Source organism: Rhincodon typus, chromosome 5, assembly GCF_021869965.1.
Source record: "Rhincodon typus isolate 14 chromosome 5, sRhiTyp1.1, whole genome shotgun sequence".
Classification (NCBI taxonomy): domain Eukaryota; kingdom Metazoa; phylum Chordata; class Chondrichthyes; order Orectolobiformes; family Rhincodontidae; genus Rhincodon; species Rhincodon typus.
This window is the reverse complement of record NC_063336.1, coordinates 81,392,449-81,412,346: the sequence shown is the minus strand read 5'-3', so window position 1 is coordinate 81,412,346 and position 19,898 is coordinate 81,392,449. Positions and strand designations below refer to the sequence as shown.

The 19,898-nt window shown below is 39.3% G+C and overlaps 1 protein-coding gene across 5 annotated transcripts in view; it reads right to left on the bottom strand.

Annotated features, from left to right (window-relative positions):
• Positions 1–4,096: 4,096 nt before the first annotated feature.
• rab23 (RAB23, member RAS oncogene family) overlaps positions 4,097–19,898 on the bottom strand; it is a 32,454-nt gene continuing 16,652 nt past the window's right edge. For all 5 annotated transcript variants that reach the window (XM_048597394.1, XM_048597393.1, XM_048597395.1 and 2 more), the window contains 5 exons: positions 19,243–19,328; positions 18,067–18,223; positions 14,498–14,580; positions 10,120–10,212; positions 4,097–8,053 (listed from right to left, as the gene is read on the bottom strand). In XM_048597394.1, coding sequence (XP_048453351.1) covers positions 7,914–8,053; positions 10,120–10,212; positions 14,498–14,580; positions 18,067–18,223; positions 19,243–19,328 — 559 coding nt within the window. In that variant the 3' untranslated portion in view covers positions 4,097–7,913. The remainder of the gene's footprint in view (positions 8,054–10,119; positions 10,213–14,497; positions 14,581–18,066; positions 18,224–19,242; positions 19,329–19,898) is intronic.

Sequence of the window (19,898 nt, the reverse complement as noted above, 5' to 3'; positions counted from 1 at the left end):
ACACCACAATCCAATGAGTTGAAAAATGGCTTCAAATAGGTCACCCAGCGCTGGAGTTGCCATTGTTTGGACAACAGGCCAAATGTCAGCTCTGACGAAAGATAGCATTGATTTCTTATTTAGGTTGACAAGTCTGTTAGGGCATTTTCCCCGTCCACACTGGCCACTACAACTCTCTTTCCTTCAGTGATTCAATGAAAGGCAGAAAAAACAAGTGAGTTTCTACAAGATTCTGTACTCTCCCACTTGCACCGCAAGAACAACAGCTTCTAATTGGCAGCTAAGCTCTATAAAACATGCAGATGAAACAGGAAAATAGAATAGACATGGTTTTAGGAGTAATTGGTGAACATCTTTAGTCATGGTTCATAGCAACATACACAGAATTTGATCCTCAAGAAGCTTAGGGTGGGTCAATGTTACTTATAAATAGACTAAACAACTCAAAAGACGTGATGAGAGATACTTCTCACTATTAAGAAGCAAAAGGCTTTGTGTTACTATTCAGAGAGTTCACCTAGGTACCAAGTGATTGAATCTGTTTGGTAGACACAAAGAATTCAAAAGTCAGAGTTTAATTACATTTTCTTTTTATTAATATTGTTATGCAGATATAATAAAAAAACTGCCAAAATTGTAGGGTGATTAATTTTAGTATGGCACTATGTAACAGAGTTTTACATGCATATCAGCAGTTGGAGCAAAAGAATAACAAACATTTATTAAATTAATCACCATACCACAAAACTAACAGATTACACACCTGAAAGAATAAACCCAATAACCAATTTGCAATGACTGATATATTATGGGATATCAATATGCATCTCACAGGAAACTGATAAAGTCAATCCATGCATGTTTAAATAATCACATCAGTATACTCCTGTTGCCAAAGTGAATTGTTTCCATTGCAGATGGAGCAACTCATTATGAAAACCCTATTGAAGTTCTCCCCTTCCAAAAGCAGAATATAACTGGACTTGGATCCTATAGCAAAACAATGGAGTCTGTCTATACCTTCAGAAAATTTAAATTAAGGCAATACACAGTGCTTTTAGAATTGGGTTAGTTAGCAAAACCTATACAGCAGCAATTCTGTTCCATTAATTTAATTAAACGAGATTGTATACATATTTATGAAAATCTCCCAGTTTTGCAAAATATTCTGCCTGAAAGCAGTATTTTAAAACCGGAATTAAATGCCATTTTGATGCTTTTAGCAAGAGTAAAACTGGCAGAGTATTTCAGGAATGGAATGTCTTGTTTCCAATTTGCATGCTGAAAATTACGAAGCACCATTGGTGCTATTGGCCATTAATTGAAATCACTACAAAAATCAGAATTTTCTTACAAGTTCAACAGCGACTTTCAATAGGGATGCTCCTTGCTGGGAACCTGACACCAGAAAATCACTGCTGTGGTGCTAACACAGCATTTTCTGGTGAAGCAGATCTTGATAGGAATGGTGTACTTCTTCTGACTTTCTGGATTCCCCCTGTTGAGAGCTCAAGTGGCTCCACAATAACTCAACAAGCAAAGCAGCAACTCTCATACCAACCAGAAACATGCCAGGATCAGCTGCCACTATGCACAGCTCAGTGATTTCAACTTCAGCAGAATTATAAAAAGAGAAATTGGACAGAGGTTGATTAACTATAATTTTTCCACTTCTGATCCTTTTAATTGTTTTGTCCTAACAGGTGCCAAACACTGGACCTTGGTCATTACTTCCCTTGGCATTTTGATCAACCCACTAAGTTAACAGGTCAGCGTTTTCTTTACATTCCTGAGAAAGGATCTCTGTTTGCCCTTTACTGAGGAAGACACAAAGGGTCTGAGATTAAGAAGTAATTTTAATCACGTAGATGTAGGCGCGAGTAGGGGCTTGGATTGAAGGGGTAAGAGACTAAATCTGTCACTAACAAATGCAATAAAGAAATTCAGGAGGAACATCTTCACCTGGAGAACCGTGCCAATGTGGTTCTCATTACCACACAGGTAGTAGATAAAGTCTACAACATACACCATCATGGGAAAGCTGGATAAACAAAGGAGAAAAGGAATAAAAAGTATATTGAGAGTGTGAGAGAAGGTTCATATAGAATATAAACAAAGGCCAGGTAAATTGTTTTTATGTTCTGCAATGAACTGAATGTCTGTGTCCACCCATCCCCTCCCCATTTCTATTACTTTATATAGCAGAGCAGGATATGAGAAGATAATAATATCTTTGACAGTTTTGATGAGACAAAGAGAAAATGAGAACTTGTGCAACCATCTATAAGGCAAGTCAGGAGCGTGTTGGATAGTGTTGCCTGATAGTGCAACTGCAACAACGCTACAGAAACTTAAAACTATCTCGGTCAAAACAACCCACTTGATTGGCACCAGATCCACAAACATCCACCACTTACGTTCAGTAGCAATGTGTATCATTTACAAGATGTAATACTGAAATTTACCAAAGATTCTTACACAGCATCTTCCAAACCTCTGACCACTATCACCTAGAAGGACAAGGGCAGCAAATATTTAAGAACACCATCTGCAAGTACCCCACCAAGCCCACTCACAATCCAGACTTGCAAATTTATCGTGGGGTCAGAATGCTGGAACACCCTTTTCTAACAGCATTGAGAGTCTACCCACAGTAGATGGACTGTAGAAGTTCAAGAATGCAGATCACCACCATCTCAAGGGCAACTAGGGACAGGCAATAAATGCCAGTCCAGCTAGTGACAGCCATATCCCATGAATTAATTTTTAAAAGGTGTTCAAGGAAAAAAGTGTTAGCAACCAGAAGAGACAGATCTAATCTCTTTGATAGAAGACCAAAGGTGAAAGAATTTAAAAATATTTGAGTCTTAATGATAATCTGGAAATGTCAAAGTGGAGGGGAAGTCAATTCAATAACTCAAATGGGAGTTGCATAAATGCTCAAAAATATTGCAGAACTAATAGGAGATTATGGAATGGGACTAATTGGATAGTTTTTCATGATGGGCTGAATGAATCATTCTAAGCTGAATTCACAGGGGGTGATTGGGGGGCAAGGTGAGGAGAGAAGAAAGAACACAAGACAGTGAGAGGAGATGAGACAGTGAGGAGGCGGCAAGAGCAGATGAGAGAGTGAGAGGAGAGAAGAGATGGTAATGAACAAAATAGGGGTCAGCATGCCTTTAATCTCTCCCTGTGAAACAATCTCCCAAAAGGAGAGGCAATGGCCTAATGGTATTATTGCTGGATTGTTAATCCAGAGACCCAGATAATGTTTTGGGGACCCAGGTTCGAATCTCACCATGGCAGATGGTGGAATTTGAATTCAATAAATATCTGGAATCAAGAGTCTAATGATGACTGTGAATCCATTGTCGATTGTTTGGAAAAATCCATCTGGTTCACTAATGTCCTTTAGGGAAGGAAACTGTCATCCTTACCTGGTCTGGCCTACATGTAACCCCAGACCCACAGCAATGTGGTTGACTCTTAACTGCCCTCTGGGCAATTAGCCAGCAATGCCCTCATCCCGTGAATGAATTTTTAAAAAATCTCTTCACACTAATTTCTTAGGTTTGATGTATCCTTTTGGGGTAGCAGCAACAGCAACAATGTGCATTTGTATAGGACTTTAATATAGTAAAATGTTGCAAGAGCAAGGAGAAATAGATACAAAAGCTGCATTTTAGTATGTTGAAAGTTGGCCAGAACACAGGAATAACTCCCCTGCTCTTCCTCAAAATAGCACTATAGTAAATCACCCAAGCATTGATACCTGGGTTGAAGATCTCATCTGAAAGATGGCATCTGACAGCACAGTCCTCTCTCAGTACTGTACTGGAGTCTCAGCCTTGATTTTTGTGCTAAGTCATTGAGCATGACTTGAACTTGGAGCCTTGTGTTTCAGAGAAGGGTGCGGTACCCACTGAGCCATGGCTGACATGTGACCTAAAACAATAAAGTCAGAAGTCACATGACACCAGGTTATGATCCAACTGGTTTATTTGAAAGCACAAGCTTTCGGAGCACAGCCCCTTCATAAAGTGAATGGGTTATGCTCCGAAAGCTTGTGATTTCAAAATAAACCTGTTGGATTATGAACCTGGTGTTGTGTGACTTCTTCCTTTGTCCACCCCAGTCCAACACCAGCACCTCCACATCATAGCTAAAATAACAAGCAATGCATCACAAAAATCACTAAAAATGAATGATGACTAATAAGACAGCAAGTGCCAGATGTATACAACACCTCTGACCGTTGACACCTGACCTATCTAATTATAATACTTGCACACTGACAAACTCAAACAAGTATTTCTGGCTGAGAATAGAAGCTGGTAACAGAACTCACTATATCTTGTATATACTTCAACTCTCGATGCTAACCAGCAACTGGCCCTAGTGGTGATCTACTCCTAGGTTTTTGACTTCACAGGCATTTTAAGACCAAAGATGGCAGGATGAAAGGCTCAATTGAGAAAACAAAGCACTTCAGAAATGATTTAGAATGCGGAAATGAGAATATGTTAATAAACATACAAAAAACACAGATGCCTAGAAATCAAAGTAATAAATCTCTACAATCAAATACAAACAAGTTGTATGCAGGGTTTTATCCCTGCCCAACTGTACCACATTCCACCCATCTGAACACCAAGCCACTGTTTGCCACACTGTTGGGATAAGGGTGATTAGTAAGGCTGAGACCTTGTGATGTCACAAGGTACAACTGAGACTTTGATGTTACAGAGGTACAACAGAACTAGGCAGCTGGTTGGAATTCACCTATTCTGTAGATGCTCCAAAATTCAATCTCTGTATGTCACTGCATTCAGACTGATCAGTCAGGAAATGCACAGATCTCCTGTCAGGCAGCGCTGTGACTCAACTACATGCATGTGGGTTTACATGAGTGGATCACTAGTGGGTAGGCCCTGTGCCAGCAATTTTTGTATCATGCAATTTGAAAAGGGGCACAGATCAAGGGAATGGTTCACAGGTGACTGGATTAATAGGTAACTCACTGAAAGAGTTGGCACAGGCACAATAGGCTGAATGGCTTCCAGTGCTGTAACATCATATGTTTAGCTAACTGGAAGGCACAGCTGTGGCACCAATAAAACTACATCCTCTAATGATATGCAACAGTAAACAAATTGTACAAAATGTCTCAGCATCACAACAGAAACAAGGGCTGATATTCTTGATGTACTCTCCCAAGCATGGTGCCTGTTGTTGGGAGATCGTGGGCATACTCAGGCTTTACTCTTAAATTTTCCTGCAAGGCCATATACACCAGAGAATGTATATTGAGAAGTCAGCCCTCATAAAACCAAACAAAAAAATATCTTGGGCATCTCAACACAAAAAAAGCTTTGTCTAAACTTCACAGATTGGATTACTTAACCAAATGGATCAAATCTCAACCCTTCACTTTCAAGCAACAATTTTCAAAACGTAAATATTCATTCAGTCACAGCTCATTGGCAGGGCTAACATTTAACAACTTTGTGCGCATTTCATTTCATATCCCCAGCATTTGCACTTTGCCCCTTCTCCTCGCTTGCATGCGCCATTGGTCCTTCAGCAACTGTATGAAAGTGACACTCGCGTAAACCAGAAGCACAGCTAAGAATTTCAAAACTGCAAAAAAAAAAAACCCACACTGTGGACCACTGCATAAGACTGGCTTTGAAACAAATTACATCAAACCTCAGCTGACATTTTTATATATACATCCATGCACACAAAATACCTTTCTGATCATAAAAATCTATTAGAAAACCTAAATTCAGTAGTGAATGGTATTTCTTGCAATGTTCATGGTTGTTTGTAACATGAACACTAGCAAGGATTGGTTGGTCTGAATGGTGTTTCTATGCCCTAAAATTCTTTAGAAGAAAATGGCAGCTAAGTGTTTTATATTTAACCATCTGAACATAGGGGACAAAAAGCCTTCCAATGCACATTTCTTTGGTGAATGCTAGTATACCGCAAATCTCTTAACAAATTCTACTTACTTTAAATTGGAAATGTTATTTATTGCAAACAGCAAGAATAGAAGAGCATGGATGACCAGTTAGTCAGTGCCTGTAGCAACCTAAGATTGCATTTTAGTTTGACTTATTTTAAAGGTTTAACCTGTCAGTACTGCGTGAATAGCCGAATAATTTATTGATGTCTTTTATTTCAGCTATATTAACATAGAACAATTCTGGCTAGAAGCAAAACAGAAACACACTGTGAAACACCTCTGTAGTGCCACAAAGTGAGAGCACAGTCAGTCAATCTTATTCTCCTGACATCACCTCAGAGTAAGATATTTTATTCGAGGTGTCCCTCCTGGCAGGGCCTTAAATAAGCAGATTTAAAAATCTGAAACAACTGGTCCAGCTCGTTACCCAAACTAGTTTTGATTGCTTGAAGGAAGTGAAGAGGAATTTTCCAAGAATATTTTTTCAGGAATAACTGTCCAGGTGATTAGATGTCAGAGGGGAGAGTTGTGAGAAAAGTAGTGTTCAATCAAGAAGACGTGACTATCGTGAGAGAGGGGGGGCAGGCTTGATGGACCAGCTCATCTATTCCTGCTCACCAAGTCTATACTTTTGCAATTAGACTTAGCTTGTTATAAAAATGGAGATTACATCATAATTCACAAAACCTTGCATCAATGTCTGGGTAACTCATCAGCTGGGTGCTGTTACTTGTCAGAGATGGGCAGTAGTAACTGTATACAATAGAAAGCTCAGGCAAGCCGTACTGCAAGTTTTAATCCACATAAAATAAAAATATAAATCATGCAGTCAGGAGCTTGCGATCTCTAGACACGTAGTATGGCATGAAAGTAGTGTTATTGGGTAAAGCAACTCCAGATATACAGACTCTTGCAGTAGGTTCTACTTACCTTTACATTCAGAATCCTAGTAGGGGTTTCTTATATTCTTGTCAGAAACAATGAAAGACAAAGGCAATATAGTTGTGGTACTGATTTGGCACTCATGCAAATGTCAATCTGAATAATAAAAGGCCTGTGAAGACAATTATTCAAAGCTTACATGCAAGCAATCGACAGGCATGATTACAAAATGTTCCATAAAAAATGTCTCTAGCATACAAACAGTGATTGTATGATTACAAACATTAAAATACCAAATGTGAATCGTTTTAAAACACATCTAAACAGTACAATCAACTCAAACCATCGAAAAAAACAAACTCCTAGTGATAAAATATCTTCAGCTGTATCCAACACTGAAATATTGCACAGGTCATTGAAGTTAGTTCCATCAATTAACAACCACAAATGGCAATGTTTTTGTAATATCTGTTCAAATGACAATAGAATTTCATAATTCAATACAACGTTTTTCTTTTTTAAAAGAAGTGTTTTAGTAAATTCTCTTGAAGGAAAGTATTTTAAGCTCGATCTGGTGGTTCTCGGTCCTGGTAACTGGGCTTTTTCACTTGAAGGAAGTGCTCTCTTGGATTAAATCACACTGCATTCATGACTGCTTTCCTTTTAGGTAATACGGTAGATCTGGCTGGATGCAGAAATGCTGCACAACTTGAGCACATTGATTTTCAGAATAAAACGTGAATAACCTGCAAACAAATCTAACATCTTCAATCCGATCCATGCAAAGCTGCAGTAAATCAGGCAAGTTGGTGGTCATCTGAATCATGTATAGACAGGCATCGTTCCACTTTTAAACTACCACAACTTTCAACCAATTTTGGGTTGAGTGATGTGCTTTCCAAAGCCTCTGTACTATTTTAGCTGTGGGTAGCCAAGTACTGTAGTGTCTTTAATTATAATCTACCTCAGGAGTGTCAGAATGTCCAAATTAAAAACCCTTACTGATCTCAACAGTTGTACAGACAGCACACATTGCTGCCATGCTGCAATGAGACCACTAGAGCTTTCCACAGCGGGCTCCAAGGCCTCTGCTCTTCTTGGTCCTCTGCTTGTTCGGCCGAAGGCTGATAACTGCTCCACCATTTACCATGTTGGAATTCTGGCCAGAGTGACTGCCGCCAGCCGTGTTAAATACTCCTGGGAGAAGAGGGGAACATCATTGATTACATGTTAAGTTGCAGTTACAGTTAACAGCACTGCATGGCAGTTCTTATTATCCCACTTGTTTCAAATCGAATCTATAACTGTACATACACAGTCTTGCAGTAAAATTTATCTTTAGCCCCAAATTGATTCTCATCAAATAATCTACGCAACTTACCCATCAACACAAAAAATGTGTCATCTTCCCAGGAGAAACCAGATGGCGTTTTGTTGAACAAGAGGGATGGGTTATAGCAATGGTCACATCCCATAAATTATTAGAAAATAACCGGCAGTTCAAATTCAGTACATTCAAGGTCTCGCATCCCCACAAAAGGGATCTCTCTGGTTTGGTAATGGGATGCTAATTTGCTCCCATTCCACGGCTTTGTCAGACAATTGCTGCTGCAGGATATGCCAGAGAAGAGGTCTAGCATCTCCTGGTAGTATTAGCAATACTGAATCTGTCAGAAAGTCTGAAGGGGACTACTGGCCCTGTGCGTCCCTGTCATTGCAGCTAGTTTTCAGAAGATTTCTGCATGGCAGGAAATGGATACCACTGGTTTGGACGAACTGTGGCATACAGCCCAAACCACGTGTTTTCAGTGACTACTTGCCAAGTGATACATCGCTCAGATAGGACAGCTTCTGCTGCCGCAAGGTCTATCACTACCAGGGTTTCATTGGGTAGCACTCTTACCTCAGAGTCAGATCATAGGATTCAACCTCACCTGAGGGGAGATAGAATAATCTAGGCTGAAAATCCAGTGCGGCAGGGTGACAGCATTGAACTAAAGTCTTGTCTTTCACATGAGACATTAATCCAAGAATTCATCTAGGATATTCCCTTGAGGCAGAATAGGGACACATCCAGATAGCTGTCTCCACCGTGTTAACTGTGCAATGCAATAAACTGGTCACACTCAGACAAAGAAAATCAGCGAACGCTCCCCTTCTGCCCTCTTGCATCGATTTGTAAGAGCATAGGACAATTATTCTTCTTTCTCAGAGTTAAAATCGAGAAATCTTGGAGATAGTACAAAATTGGTGAACTTGGCTATAGAGGGGAGAAGATTGGTACTGTCAGCCAGAGTGCAGTCAATGGCACTCTGACCTTTGAGTCACAAGGTTATAGGACCCATTCCAGAGACTTAAAGATGTACAGCATGGGAACAGAACCTTCAGTCCAACTTGCCTATGCTGACCAGATATCCTAAATTTTGAATTCAAAAACTTAGGCTGTCACTCTGTGTGCAGCACTGAGGGAATGCTACAGCGTTCAGGGTGTCATCCTTCAGACAAGACATAATCTGAGGCCGCAGCTGCTGTCTGAGGTAGCTGTAAAAAGCCCCCTTAAACTATTTTAACATTTATGATCGGAACAATATATATTTTTCAATCTCCATTCCTAAAATACAGATTATCTGATAACTACAGCATTGGTGTATACAGAATCTTACTGTGAGCAAATTGGCTCACATGTTTCTCACGTCACATCAGTGATTACACTTCAAAGGTATTCCATTGCTGAGCATCTAAAAAGGTGGTAGGATGATTTGCATTAGCTATCACTTGAGGTAAACACTCACATCTGATAGTGAACAATATGCCACAAACTGAAGAGGTGGGGATTGTTCCCAGAGAAACAGTCGAGGGGAGTTACAGAGATTTGTACAGGATAAGGGAATCAAAAGGAGAGGAGACAAGCAAGCCACCGAATAGGCCAAAGATCAACAACATGCCATGATGCAGGAGAGGGCGGAGGGAGAGGAAGATGTGGGTTAGCTATTTCCCGGGGTACAATCTTCATCATAGGAGACTGCCACAAGAAACTAGGTTGTTTTGTATATAACCCTGACAATCAACATTTAAAGCAGACTTGCATCCCTGACTTGAGTTGAAGTTCTACATAAAATGCTTTCGTCTCATCTACTGTAGCATCTGGTCCCTTTTCAACTCTGAAGCCTTTTGACAGCTCAGGCGGACAAGGCACTCAAGGCCTTCAGGTTTTATACAATCAACTCAGGAATTTCTATATGGGTTAAAGAGGTACAAATTACCTATGCGATTGCTTGTCACATGTACTTGTTCCTGTTCTTCAGTGGTATGTTGTTTGAGTCGCTGAAGATACTTCTCAGCCAGATACTTAAAAACTGTGGACACAAAATAACTTGAACTTCGATCTTCCCACCATCGTGTACATTTTCTCAAGTCACTATTGAATACAGTGTCTATTGTGACAGTGAAAGCACTTCAAATGATATTGAAACAAAATCTGTTTCAACAAACTTAAAACGTAAGTAGTTTCAAGAACACGTGAATTCAATAGATTTCAATACATTTAAACAAATCTTTTCACACTGAAAGATACTTACTCTCAATGAATGGCAATAAAACAAGATGTGGGATACATACAGATTACAAAGGGGGTCACGCCATTGATCCCACTATAGATAGTTCTCCCATAACGCGATAGTTGTGTTCTTGTGTGACCTTGTGCTATAGAAAACCATGTTATAGGGACATCGCTATACTTGTACAGCAAAATGTTTGTGTTATCCAAACAGCACCCACTATTCAATCACGTTATAGCCAATTTGTATTAATGAAACACGCATTATAGCAGAACTACCTGTTCCTCTAAAATCCTTCCCTTATGCTCTGTTAATGACACAGCTGATCAATTAGGTTGTGATTTTAGCAATTGTCTTAGAAAACATATTTGAAAACTGGATAAGAATCTTCACTTAAGTCACAGGTCCCCAGTCGCTGTTCAACTCTGGAGCAGATATAAATCAGGCTTGGTACTGCCTTGTCTTGGATTTTCCAGGTGAATAATCCAGTAATTGTGACTTAGACCACTGATGCCCAAAACCACCATGTAGCCCTCATGAAATATTCAACAAATCTCTATAAACAAATCAGTAAATAAGCTGCCACACACTGTCCACTCAAAAACAAAACTGTAACAACCACGATGAATACCGTGAAATAAAAATAAGAGATATTTGCAGGCTAACAGACAAGGAGCAGAAAATGGGACAGAGTAATTTTTATGCAGAGGCGCACAGGTCCAATAGACCAAATGGCCTGTTTTCGTGCTGTATGATTTTATGCTGCCAAGCATTGTGTAAAACAACATGCAATGAGAAGGTTCCCAACATAATTTTAATCAAGGTGATAAATTCATGGAAATGAAGACCCTCAAGGGGGAGGCGATGGCCTAGTGGTATTATCGCTGGACCGTTAATCCAGAGACCCAGATAATGTTCTGGGGACGTGGGTTTGAATCCTGCCATGGCAGATGGTGGAATTTGAATTCAATAAAATATCTGGAATTAAGAATCTGGTGATGACCATGAATCCATTGTCGATTATCAGAAAAACCCATCTGGTTCACTAGTGTCCTTTAGGGAAGGAAACTGCTATCCTTACCTGGTTTGGCCTACATGTGACTCCAGACCCACAGCAATGTGGTTGACTCTGAGCTGCCCTCTGGGCAATTAGGGATGAGCAATAAATGCTGCTTGGTCAGCGATGCCCTCATCCCGTTAATGAATAAAAAAACTCATTAAATAAGTAACAGTTTTCTAGCTAAATACTGCAGGCCTGGTGGCATGTCAGAAATGTCATCAGTGCTTTGCACAAAACAAGATACAGTTATAGGTTGCCTGGTCACATTCAATATTCTATCACTGATGAGCTCTGGTGGTAAAGTGAGAAGTTGTCTTAATGTCTCAAACTGTAATTGTTACTAATCACATTCCTCAAGAGATTAAATTAATATTGGACACTCATCAAACTGACCAATACATAGCAAATAGGAGAACTAAATATTTTTGTCATAATCATGATAAAGACAAACATGGTTTTCCTTGCTTTAAACAGCACACGTTGCACAAAATTTGAACCACTGATTTAAACACAAGCTTCCACATTTAACATGTGGCATTGGGCAATTTTCTTCTGAATGAAGAGATGTACGGCATCAGCCTATAGTTCAAACAATGGTAGACAAATTAGTAAAGTTAGGTCACATGGGATTTAGGGTGAGCTTGCCAATTAGACACATAATTGGCTTAATGGCAAGAGACAGAGTGGTGGTGGAGGGTTGCTTTTTGGACTGAAGGTCTGTCACCAGCGGTGTTCCACAGGGATCGGTTCTGGATTCCCTTTTGTTTGTCATTTATATTAATGATTTGGATGAGAAGAGAGAAGGCATGGTTAATGTGTTTGCGGATGACATCAAAATTGGTGGCATAGAACAACTTCTTCACTATGTACTAAGATGACAAAGAGATCTTGATGAAATGGGTCAACGGCTTAAGAAATGGCAGATGGAGTGCAATCTGGATAAATGCAAGGTACAAACAACAATGGGGCTTATGCAATTAATGGTAGGGCCTTGGGTGGTGTTGTAGAAGGACCTAGGGGTTCAGGTACATAATTCTTTGAAGTTTGTGTCACATAAAGAACGGATGGTTAAAAAGGTGTTTGGCATGCTTGTCCTCATTGCTCAGTCCTTTGAGTATAGGAGTTGGGAAGTCATGTTGAGGTTGCACAAGACATTCGTAAGGCCTCTTCAGGAATACTCTGTCCAGTTCTGGTTGCTCGGTTATAAGAAGGAAATTATTAAGCTGGAGAGGGTTCTGAAGAGATTTACCAGGAGGTTGCCAAGTATGGAAGGTTTGAGTTATAAAGAAAGGCTGGATAGGCTGGGACAATTTTCCACTGGAGCATAGGAATTGAGAGATGACCTTACAAAAGTTTATAAGATAATGTGGGGTACAGATAAAGTGAATGGTAGTTGTCTTTTCCCTAGGATGAGGGATTTCAAGGCTAGGGGGCACATTTTTAAGGTGAGGGGAAAGAGAATTAAAAAAAGACAAGGGGCAATTTTTTGTTTTTTATTTACAGAGGGTGGTTCACATGTGAAATGAAGTTCTAGAAGTGGAGGATGCGGGAATAATTACAATGTTTAAAAGACATTTGGATAAGTACATGAATAGGAAAGGTTTGGAGGAATTTGGGCCAGGAGCAGGCAGGTGAGACTAGTTTAGTTTGGGATTATGTTAGGAATGGACTGGTTGGACAGAAGGGTCTATTTCCACGCTGTATGACTCTATGACTCGAACTATCTCAAAATTGCACACAGTTCTTGCAAATGTATCGAAACAATGCAATCTACTAACTTGTAAATAACTATCCAGGCCTTTTTGTGAGAAAGTAAGGAAATAAATAAGTTATTTTAAAAGACAAGTCGAAGAACATAAATATACAACCAGTGGGATGGGTGAACCTTCCATTACAGAGCTGAGCACATACACAACCTGAAACCAACATGATAAAGAATTAATGTCCTCTGTTTAGCGAAGTGGCACATTTGAAAAATGGTCACTCATTCTATCCTTTGATTGTAGATATTTTTGTGTGGCAGACTCAAAACATATGTAAACCATTCACATTTATTGCAGTTGAGTTGTTTGCAGTCATATGTTGGAAGGTACTGTGATACAAGGTAAGATTTGTATAAACTTAAATATTATATATTTAGATGTTTGGATTTTGAATTAGTGGCGAGTACATTTTGGTCAGTGTTTCAGGGGTTCAATAATTAACTTGTCATTTGACCTGTGACTCTTTTTAAACTGGTATGAGAAAGGGATTCATTGGGGTAATGATGGGAATTTGTTAGCATTTGAACAGTTATGAGCAGACAATGGAGTATTAGCTTGCTTTCCATTGAGAAGGATCAGATTTTCTTCTGCTTAGCTTATGATATTTTTGTTTTACAACTCGCAGAGATCTTGACTGAAGTTAGATGTGTGATTCAGTTTCTCCTGAAGGTAAGAGATAGTTTACAACTACTGGAAATAGGTTCTCTCAGTACAAGGGTGTTAGCTTGAAAGTTCCAAAGCAGAAATGTTTGCTTGAAGCGGTTATTCGAAATTGAGAAAGTGTGAGGTCAGTTATGCGACTAATCAAGGAAGAGGCTACAAAACTTTAAGACCAGCAATTGAAAGAAATCGTTGACTTAAACCTGTAGATCTGATATAGAAGGAAATTCTGACAAAATGCAGAATTCCTGAATGTAGGGTCTAAATTGAAAGCATGGAGGGAGGCCATAAATGGAGCAACAGTTTTCAGAGAAATTTACGTCTGAAAGAGGTCACAGGGTGGGGTGCGGGGAGACAGAAACAGAGGTGTGGGAGTGCCGCGAGGTGGGGGCAACAACCTGTGCAAGGATGGGAACACAACAATTAGAAATGGAGATGAGAATCTTTGGTTTTTAATGTGACAGAATCTTTAGCACAGTCAAATTGCTGCAGAACTTCAATAATCACCAAGGCTATTAGCTTTAATTACAAAGAATTATTATTGATAAAGTTACGAACAAAATACAAAATCAGACAGGCAAGATCCACTCAGTCGGCTCACCTTCATTGACATTGAGATCCTCCTTCACAGAAGCTCGATAAAACCGAAGCTTCAGCTTTTTAGCTAGAGCTTCTGCTTCTTCGCTATATTTCAAAACCAAAGAAAATACAAAGTTTAGCATTGTTCTTTGCAAAGAAACACCTTAGCACCTTAGAGTATCAGTTATCACAGTCCTACATTCATGCATAATATCTTACAGTAGTTCTGTAAATTTATTTGTCAACAAAAGCAAACCTTCTTCCTCTGCATCCTTTGTGCTGCACAGGTTGCTGATGTCAATGCACACTGCTCATACAAAGGCTGGTGGAAATCTGAACTCTTTTTTCCACCACCACGCCAACATGCAGTTGATATTGGGGATCAATTGAATATTATAAAGCTGAGGTAGATAGATTTCTTTTAGATGAGAAGAGTTACAGAAACAGTATACACACAGGAACAGCCATGTTCTCACTGAACAATGGAACAGATTCAAGAGGCTGAATGATCTATTCTTGCTCCCATGTTAGTAGCCTATGTTTCCCATGGCTAATCCAGCTAGCCTGCACATCCCTGGACACTATGGGCAATTAGGCAACCCAGTCATCAGAACTATGACTGTAGGGTTGCTGGATTCACAAAAAGTGACTGCAGGACTCACACTGATGCAAGAACCAGACCATGAGACCCATGAAAATTATAAAAGATAAGCCACATAACATAAAATAAAAAAAAACCAAAAGAACTGCGGATGCTGTAAATCAGGAACAAAAACAATGTAGCTGGAAAAGCTCAGCAGGTCTGGCAGTATCTGTGAAGGAAAAAACAGAGTTAACGTTTCAGGTTGGAAGTGTCACCGGACCTGAAACGTTAACTGTTTTTTCCTTCACAGATGCTGCTAGACCTGCTAAGCTTTTCAAGCCACATAACAGGGTTGAGAGTAAAGTGGTCAGCAGCAGGGAGAAAAGAGTCTTGAATGAGTGAAGAGGGTGCTAAAGTAGCAGGTCCCATTCTCTCCTGGAAGCCAACAGATGCAGTATAGTGTTGGAGTTAGGGCTCAGGACATTCCCCAGGAGCTGTCTTAAAGCTGTGGGGGCTTGGAAGAAACCTGTGAGCCATCAATAATTCTGGAGCCAAGATCGGGAGCTTGGCCCTACTGAGAAACACTGGCAGTACCAGCTTAGTGAAGTTAGATGACTGTGGAAAAGCTTGTACTGTCCACGTGAGGTGGTGTTACAGGGTAGTCTCAAGAGCACACGGTTGTGCAGTCTCAGGACAGGATAGAATGTGACCAGTCATTGAAGCAGTCCATGATGGAGCAACTTTTGAGGGAGATTTAAAGCCAGATCTTTGAAGTTGAAGAATTAGAATCCCTTGTAAAAGTTTAATAAGATTTTGAGAGCCACAATCTTATGAAGGTCTGCTGAGAGATTTGTGGTGTCTGATTTGACTGCATTTTCTGTTTGAGGGGTCGCTGAACACAGTTTGTCTGTTGCCCATATTTACCTCAAGTTTATTCTGGAAGAGAGATTATAACTGATTTATATTGTATTGAAAGTAAAATAGTGTTGATGTTGGAAATCTGAAAGAAAAGCCTTCCTGCTCCTGCTGTGTTCATCCAGCTCTACACTTTGTTATCTCAGATTCTCCAGCATCTGCAGTTCCTACTATCTCTGCTGGAAAAACTCAGCAGATCTGGCAATATCTGTGTGGATAAAAACAGTTAGTGGTTCCAAATCTGATATTACTCTTTCAGAATAGTCATATACATTGTCGATTGTTTTAATATCCTAACATTGTATGGTAAAATTTATTTTGATTCTACAAAACCACGGAATCTAGTGGCTTTATTCTTAGTATGTACCTAGGATCTCAAACTTTATCCATTTTAAACAATGAGCTTATTGACTTCTAGCCAGGCCATTAACAAAGCTGGCAGTGTCAGAGATCATAACACTCCACACTGCACCACTAGCATTTCCAGCAAAGGACAAATTCTATTTACATTTTAAATCAAAATGATCTTTGTTAGCCTGAAATTTTTTTTTTGTCTCTACCATCTTAAATTCTGTCCTGCTAGGTGTTGAACTCACTTAAGATTCTTTTCAATAGGAACCTCTGGTCTTCCACAATGTACCTGGCAATCGCTGGTACCCAGGTATTTAGTAATCCCTTCTGCTCTCCTCAGATTTGATTCATTGCCATTGAAACTGCCATCCCTCCCTTGAATGTGTTTAATAAAATGAGAATGGAATTCTGTCAAACAATGAAACATGTCACAAAAGCCAAATTAAATTTTTTTTTTTGCTGTATGCCAGGTGTCTCAAAATAGCACTTTCCACTGCTTGCTGATCCAAAATTCCCCCTATAACAAAACAACTTGCAAATCAGAATCAAGAATCTCATTGTCTACCCTGATAGTCTTGACAGTTTTAAAATTGCATGCAAATTTGTCGGAGTTTGATTAAGTCTTTGAACATTTGTAAGACAGAGGTATAGATTCTTGGTAGGCAAGAATGAAAGGTTATCTAGGCTAGGCAGGAATATGGATCAAAAGTTACAACCAGATCAACCATGGTTTCACATAATGGCAGAGTAAGCTTTTCAACCTCTCAAGTCATCTCTTGCTCCTTATCTGTGTCTGACATGAACTTCAACTTCTGTACCTATATCAGTAAAGTTGTAAGAAGGGACTGTTTAAAAACTGCATTTAAAACTTTTAACTGAAGCAGTTGAAAACCAAATCATTTTTTCCATTATTCTTCCACTGGTAATGGATTAGGGCCAGCATTTGTTGCACATCGCTGATTGCCCTTGAACTGAATGGCTTTCATTGCAGTGGGTCCGCAGGTATGTGTAGACCAAACCAGGTAAGGATGGTAAATTTGCTTCCCCTAAAGGAATTAATTAAACCAGATTAGTTTTTACATTATGATGACAGTTTCATGCATCATTCGTCATGGTGGCATTTGAATGCAGGCCCTCAGAGCATTAGCATAGATTTCAAGTCCAGTGACATTACCACTATTCACCGTCTTCCTTCAAAGTAATCCCACATGACAGGTGAATAATATTCTATGAGTGACCAGAATTCTCTGTCTAGGTACAAATGACACATTTCATCACAACTTACATAAGTTTACTTTTTCCTTCACCTTCAAAGGCCTCTTTCCATTCCAAGACCACTAGTGTCAAGTTCCTCTCTCTACAGAAATACCTTCATGGCATTCCGTATATTGCATCTCCTCCAATTTTAGCCTCTTGCATTTTAAAAATTTTCTTCAACTCCACCATCAGTGCCTGTGCTGACAAGCTATCTTGCTCCTGGGGTCTGGGATTTCTTTCCTCAACCTCTCCACCACACTCATCTCTTAAAAAGGCTCATTAAAACTACTTTGGGTAAGCTTTTGGTCACCTGTTCTGGTGTGCTTTATGCTTTGGTGCCAAATCTTGTGAAGTGGCTTAGGACATTTTATATTCAAAGTGCTATGTAAATGCAAATTGATGTTCTATATTTTTTGAGGATTCTGAAATATAACTATATAAGCAAGTCGGTCAACTTAAGTTAAACATTTCTATTATAGACATACTTTTTAAGTACAGTTTCATCCAGGAGGTCTATTTTGTTCTGTACCAGGACTGTAGGGATGTCTCCAACTTCAGCCTCAACCTTCTCTTTCCAGCTTGGTATAGCCTCAAAGGACTCTCTGTCAGTAGTGGAGAACACCAGCACACACGCCTGAGCACCTGTAAAAAGGCACAAGAGTGATTAAATTAAAATAGCAACTATTGCTTTCCTCCTGAACATTGTAACAAGCAGAAATTGCTGGAGAAACTCTGCTTTCTTTCCACAGATGCTGCAAGACCAGCTCAGTTAACATTTTGAAGACCTTCACTGGACTTAAAACATTAACACCGCTTTCTCTGATGCTGCTAGACTAGCTGAGTTTGTCCAATAACTTCTGTCTTTATTTTAGATCTTCAGCATCTGCAGTTCTTTGCTTTATTATGTTGTAACATACAGCCACTGCAATGCACAATATTATTTTAAAGAATACCCAGCACTGGAACATTTCAATACCAAAACCACCACTTATGGGCAGAATAAGAACAATGCTTGATGAAAAATACACAAACCTATTCTTTTTATCTTCAAGAAATACTCCAAACAGTGGATATGAAAGAGAGTCACCAAAATAACTTTTCTGGCAAATCTTTCTCAACCATAGTGCAACAGTTATTAATCTCAGCTCAGAAATGGAGTTTACTGAGCATTTATCACAGCTGCAAATTTCATGAGACTATAGCAAAAGACTAAACAAGTGTATTACCTTTAATTGCCAGGAATGCAAGACAGTGGAATTAAAAACACCTATTTGCTGAAGTTAGATAAGAAACAGCTTTCAGATACTGACGATTGCTATTTCTTTGCTATTTTTATGGCTTTTGGTGTTTTTTTGGCACTTGTTACTGAATCCATCCAGTAGTTACTGTGCAACAGATTAATTATTAGCCTCAAAATGATAGATTGTTAATCTGTCTGTACCAGCGATGTGTAATGTGCTACTTCATGTTGCAAATTTATAAAATGCCCCTTTTTATTTACGTAAAGGGAAGATTCAGTCAGAAAACATTTCTTGTACTAAACAATTGGATTTCCCAGGATTCTGTAGCAGGTTTGAATACCTAAATCAGAAGGCAAACGAGTGGTGAATTTTAATCAGCATCCTCTTACAGATGTATTCTCTGGAGATTTATTAGATTACCTCTATAGTAGGCTTTTGTAATAGCATCAAACTCCTCTTGTCCTGCTGTATCCCATAACATTAATCTGACGTCTTCACCATTAACTCTGAAAGATAAATGTGACATCTGAGATCAAATAATGTTTGTTGGAGACTCATAAATTAGTTTGTGACTGCTGTCCATAAGGAACATTTAATGCAGTGTTTATTTAGTCCAACTGTGCTCAATTACAGGCAGCTCACCACATTCAGCCAGTTTACAGCTGAACCACAGCTGTTCAGCATCAACCAGAACAGTTATCACATCACATACAGAGACTGGTATTTTATGACTGTCTTCTATCATTTGCTTCAATATTAGATATCAATTTGCTTGTTATAGTGGCTGCTTTCAAAACATAATACATAGAGAACTCTTGTGCTTAATCACGCTTAAAGTAATTACCAGCAAGTGGAACATTTCTATTTAATTAGTAGCTGATGCTTTATTATAGGATTGTTTGTGAACTGCAATTTGTTCACGCCAACCATTCTACTGCATCTCTCCTAAAGATCTCTGTGCAAATTGTCCTTTCACTCAGAGGGTAGGTAAAAATAAACTCTGCCAACTGCTGGCAGAGGTATAAATGTAACCATAGTGAACAATCGTTCAACTCTCCCTCCAACAAATTCAGGTG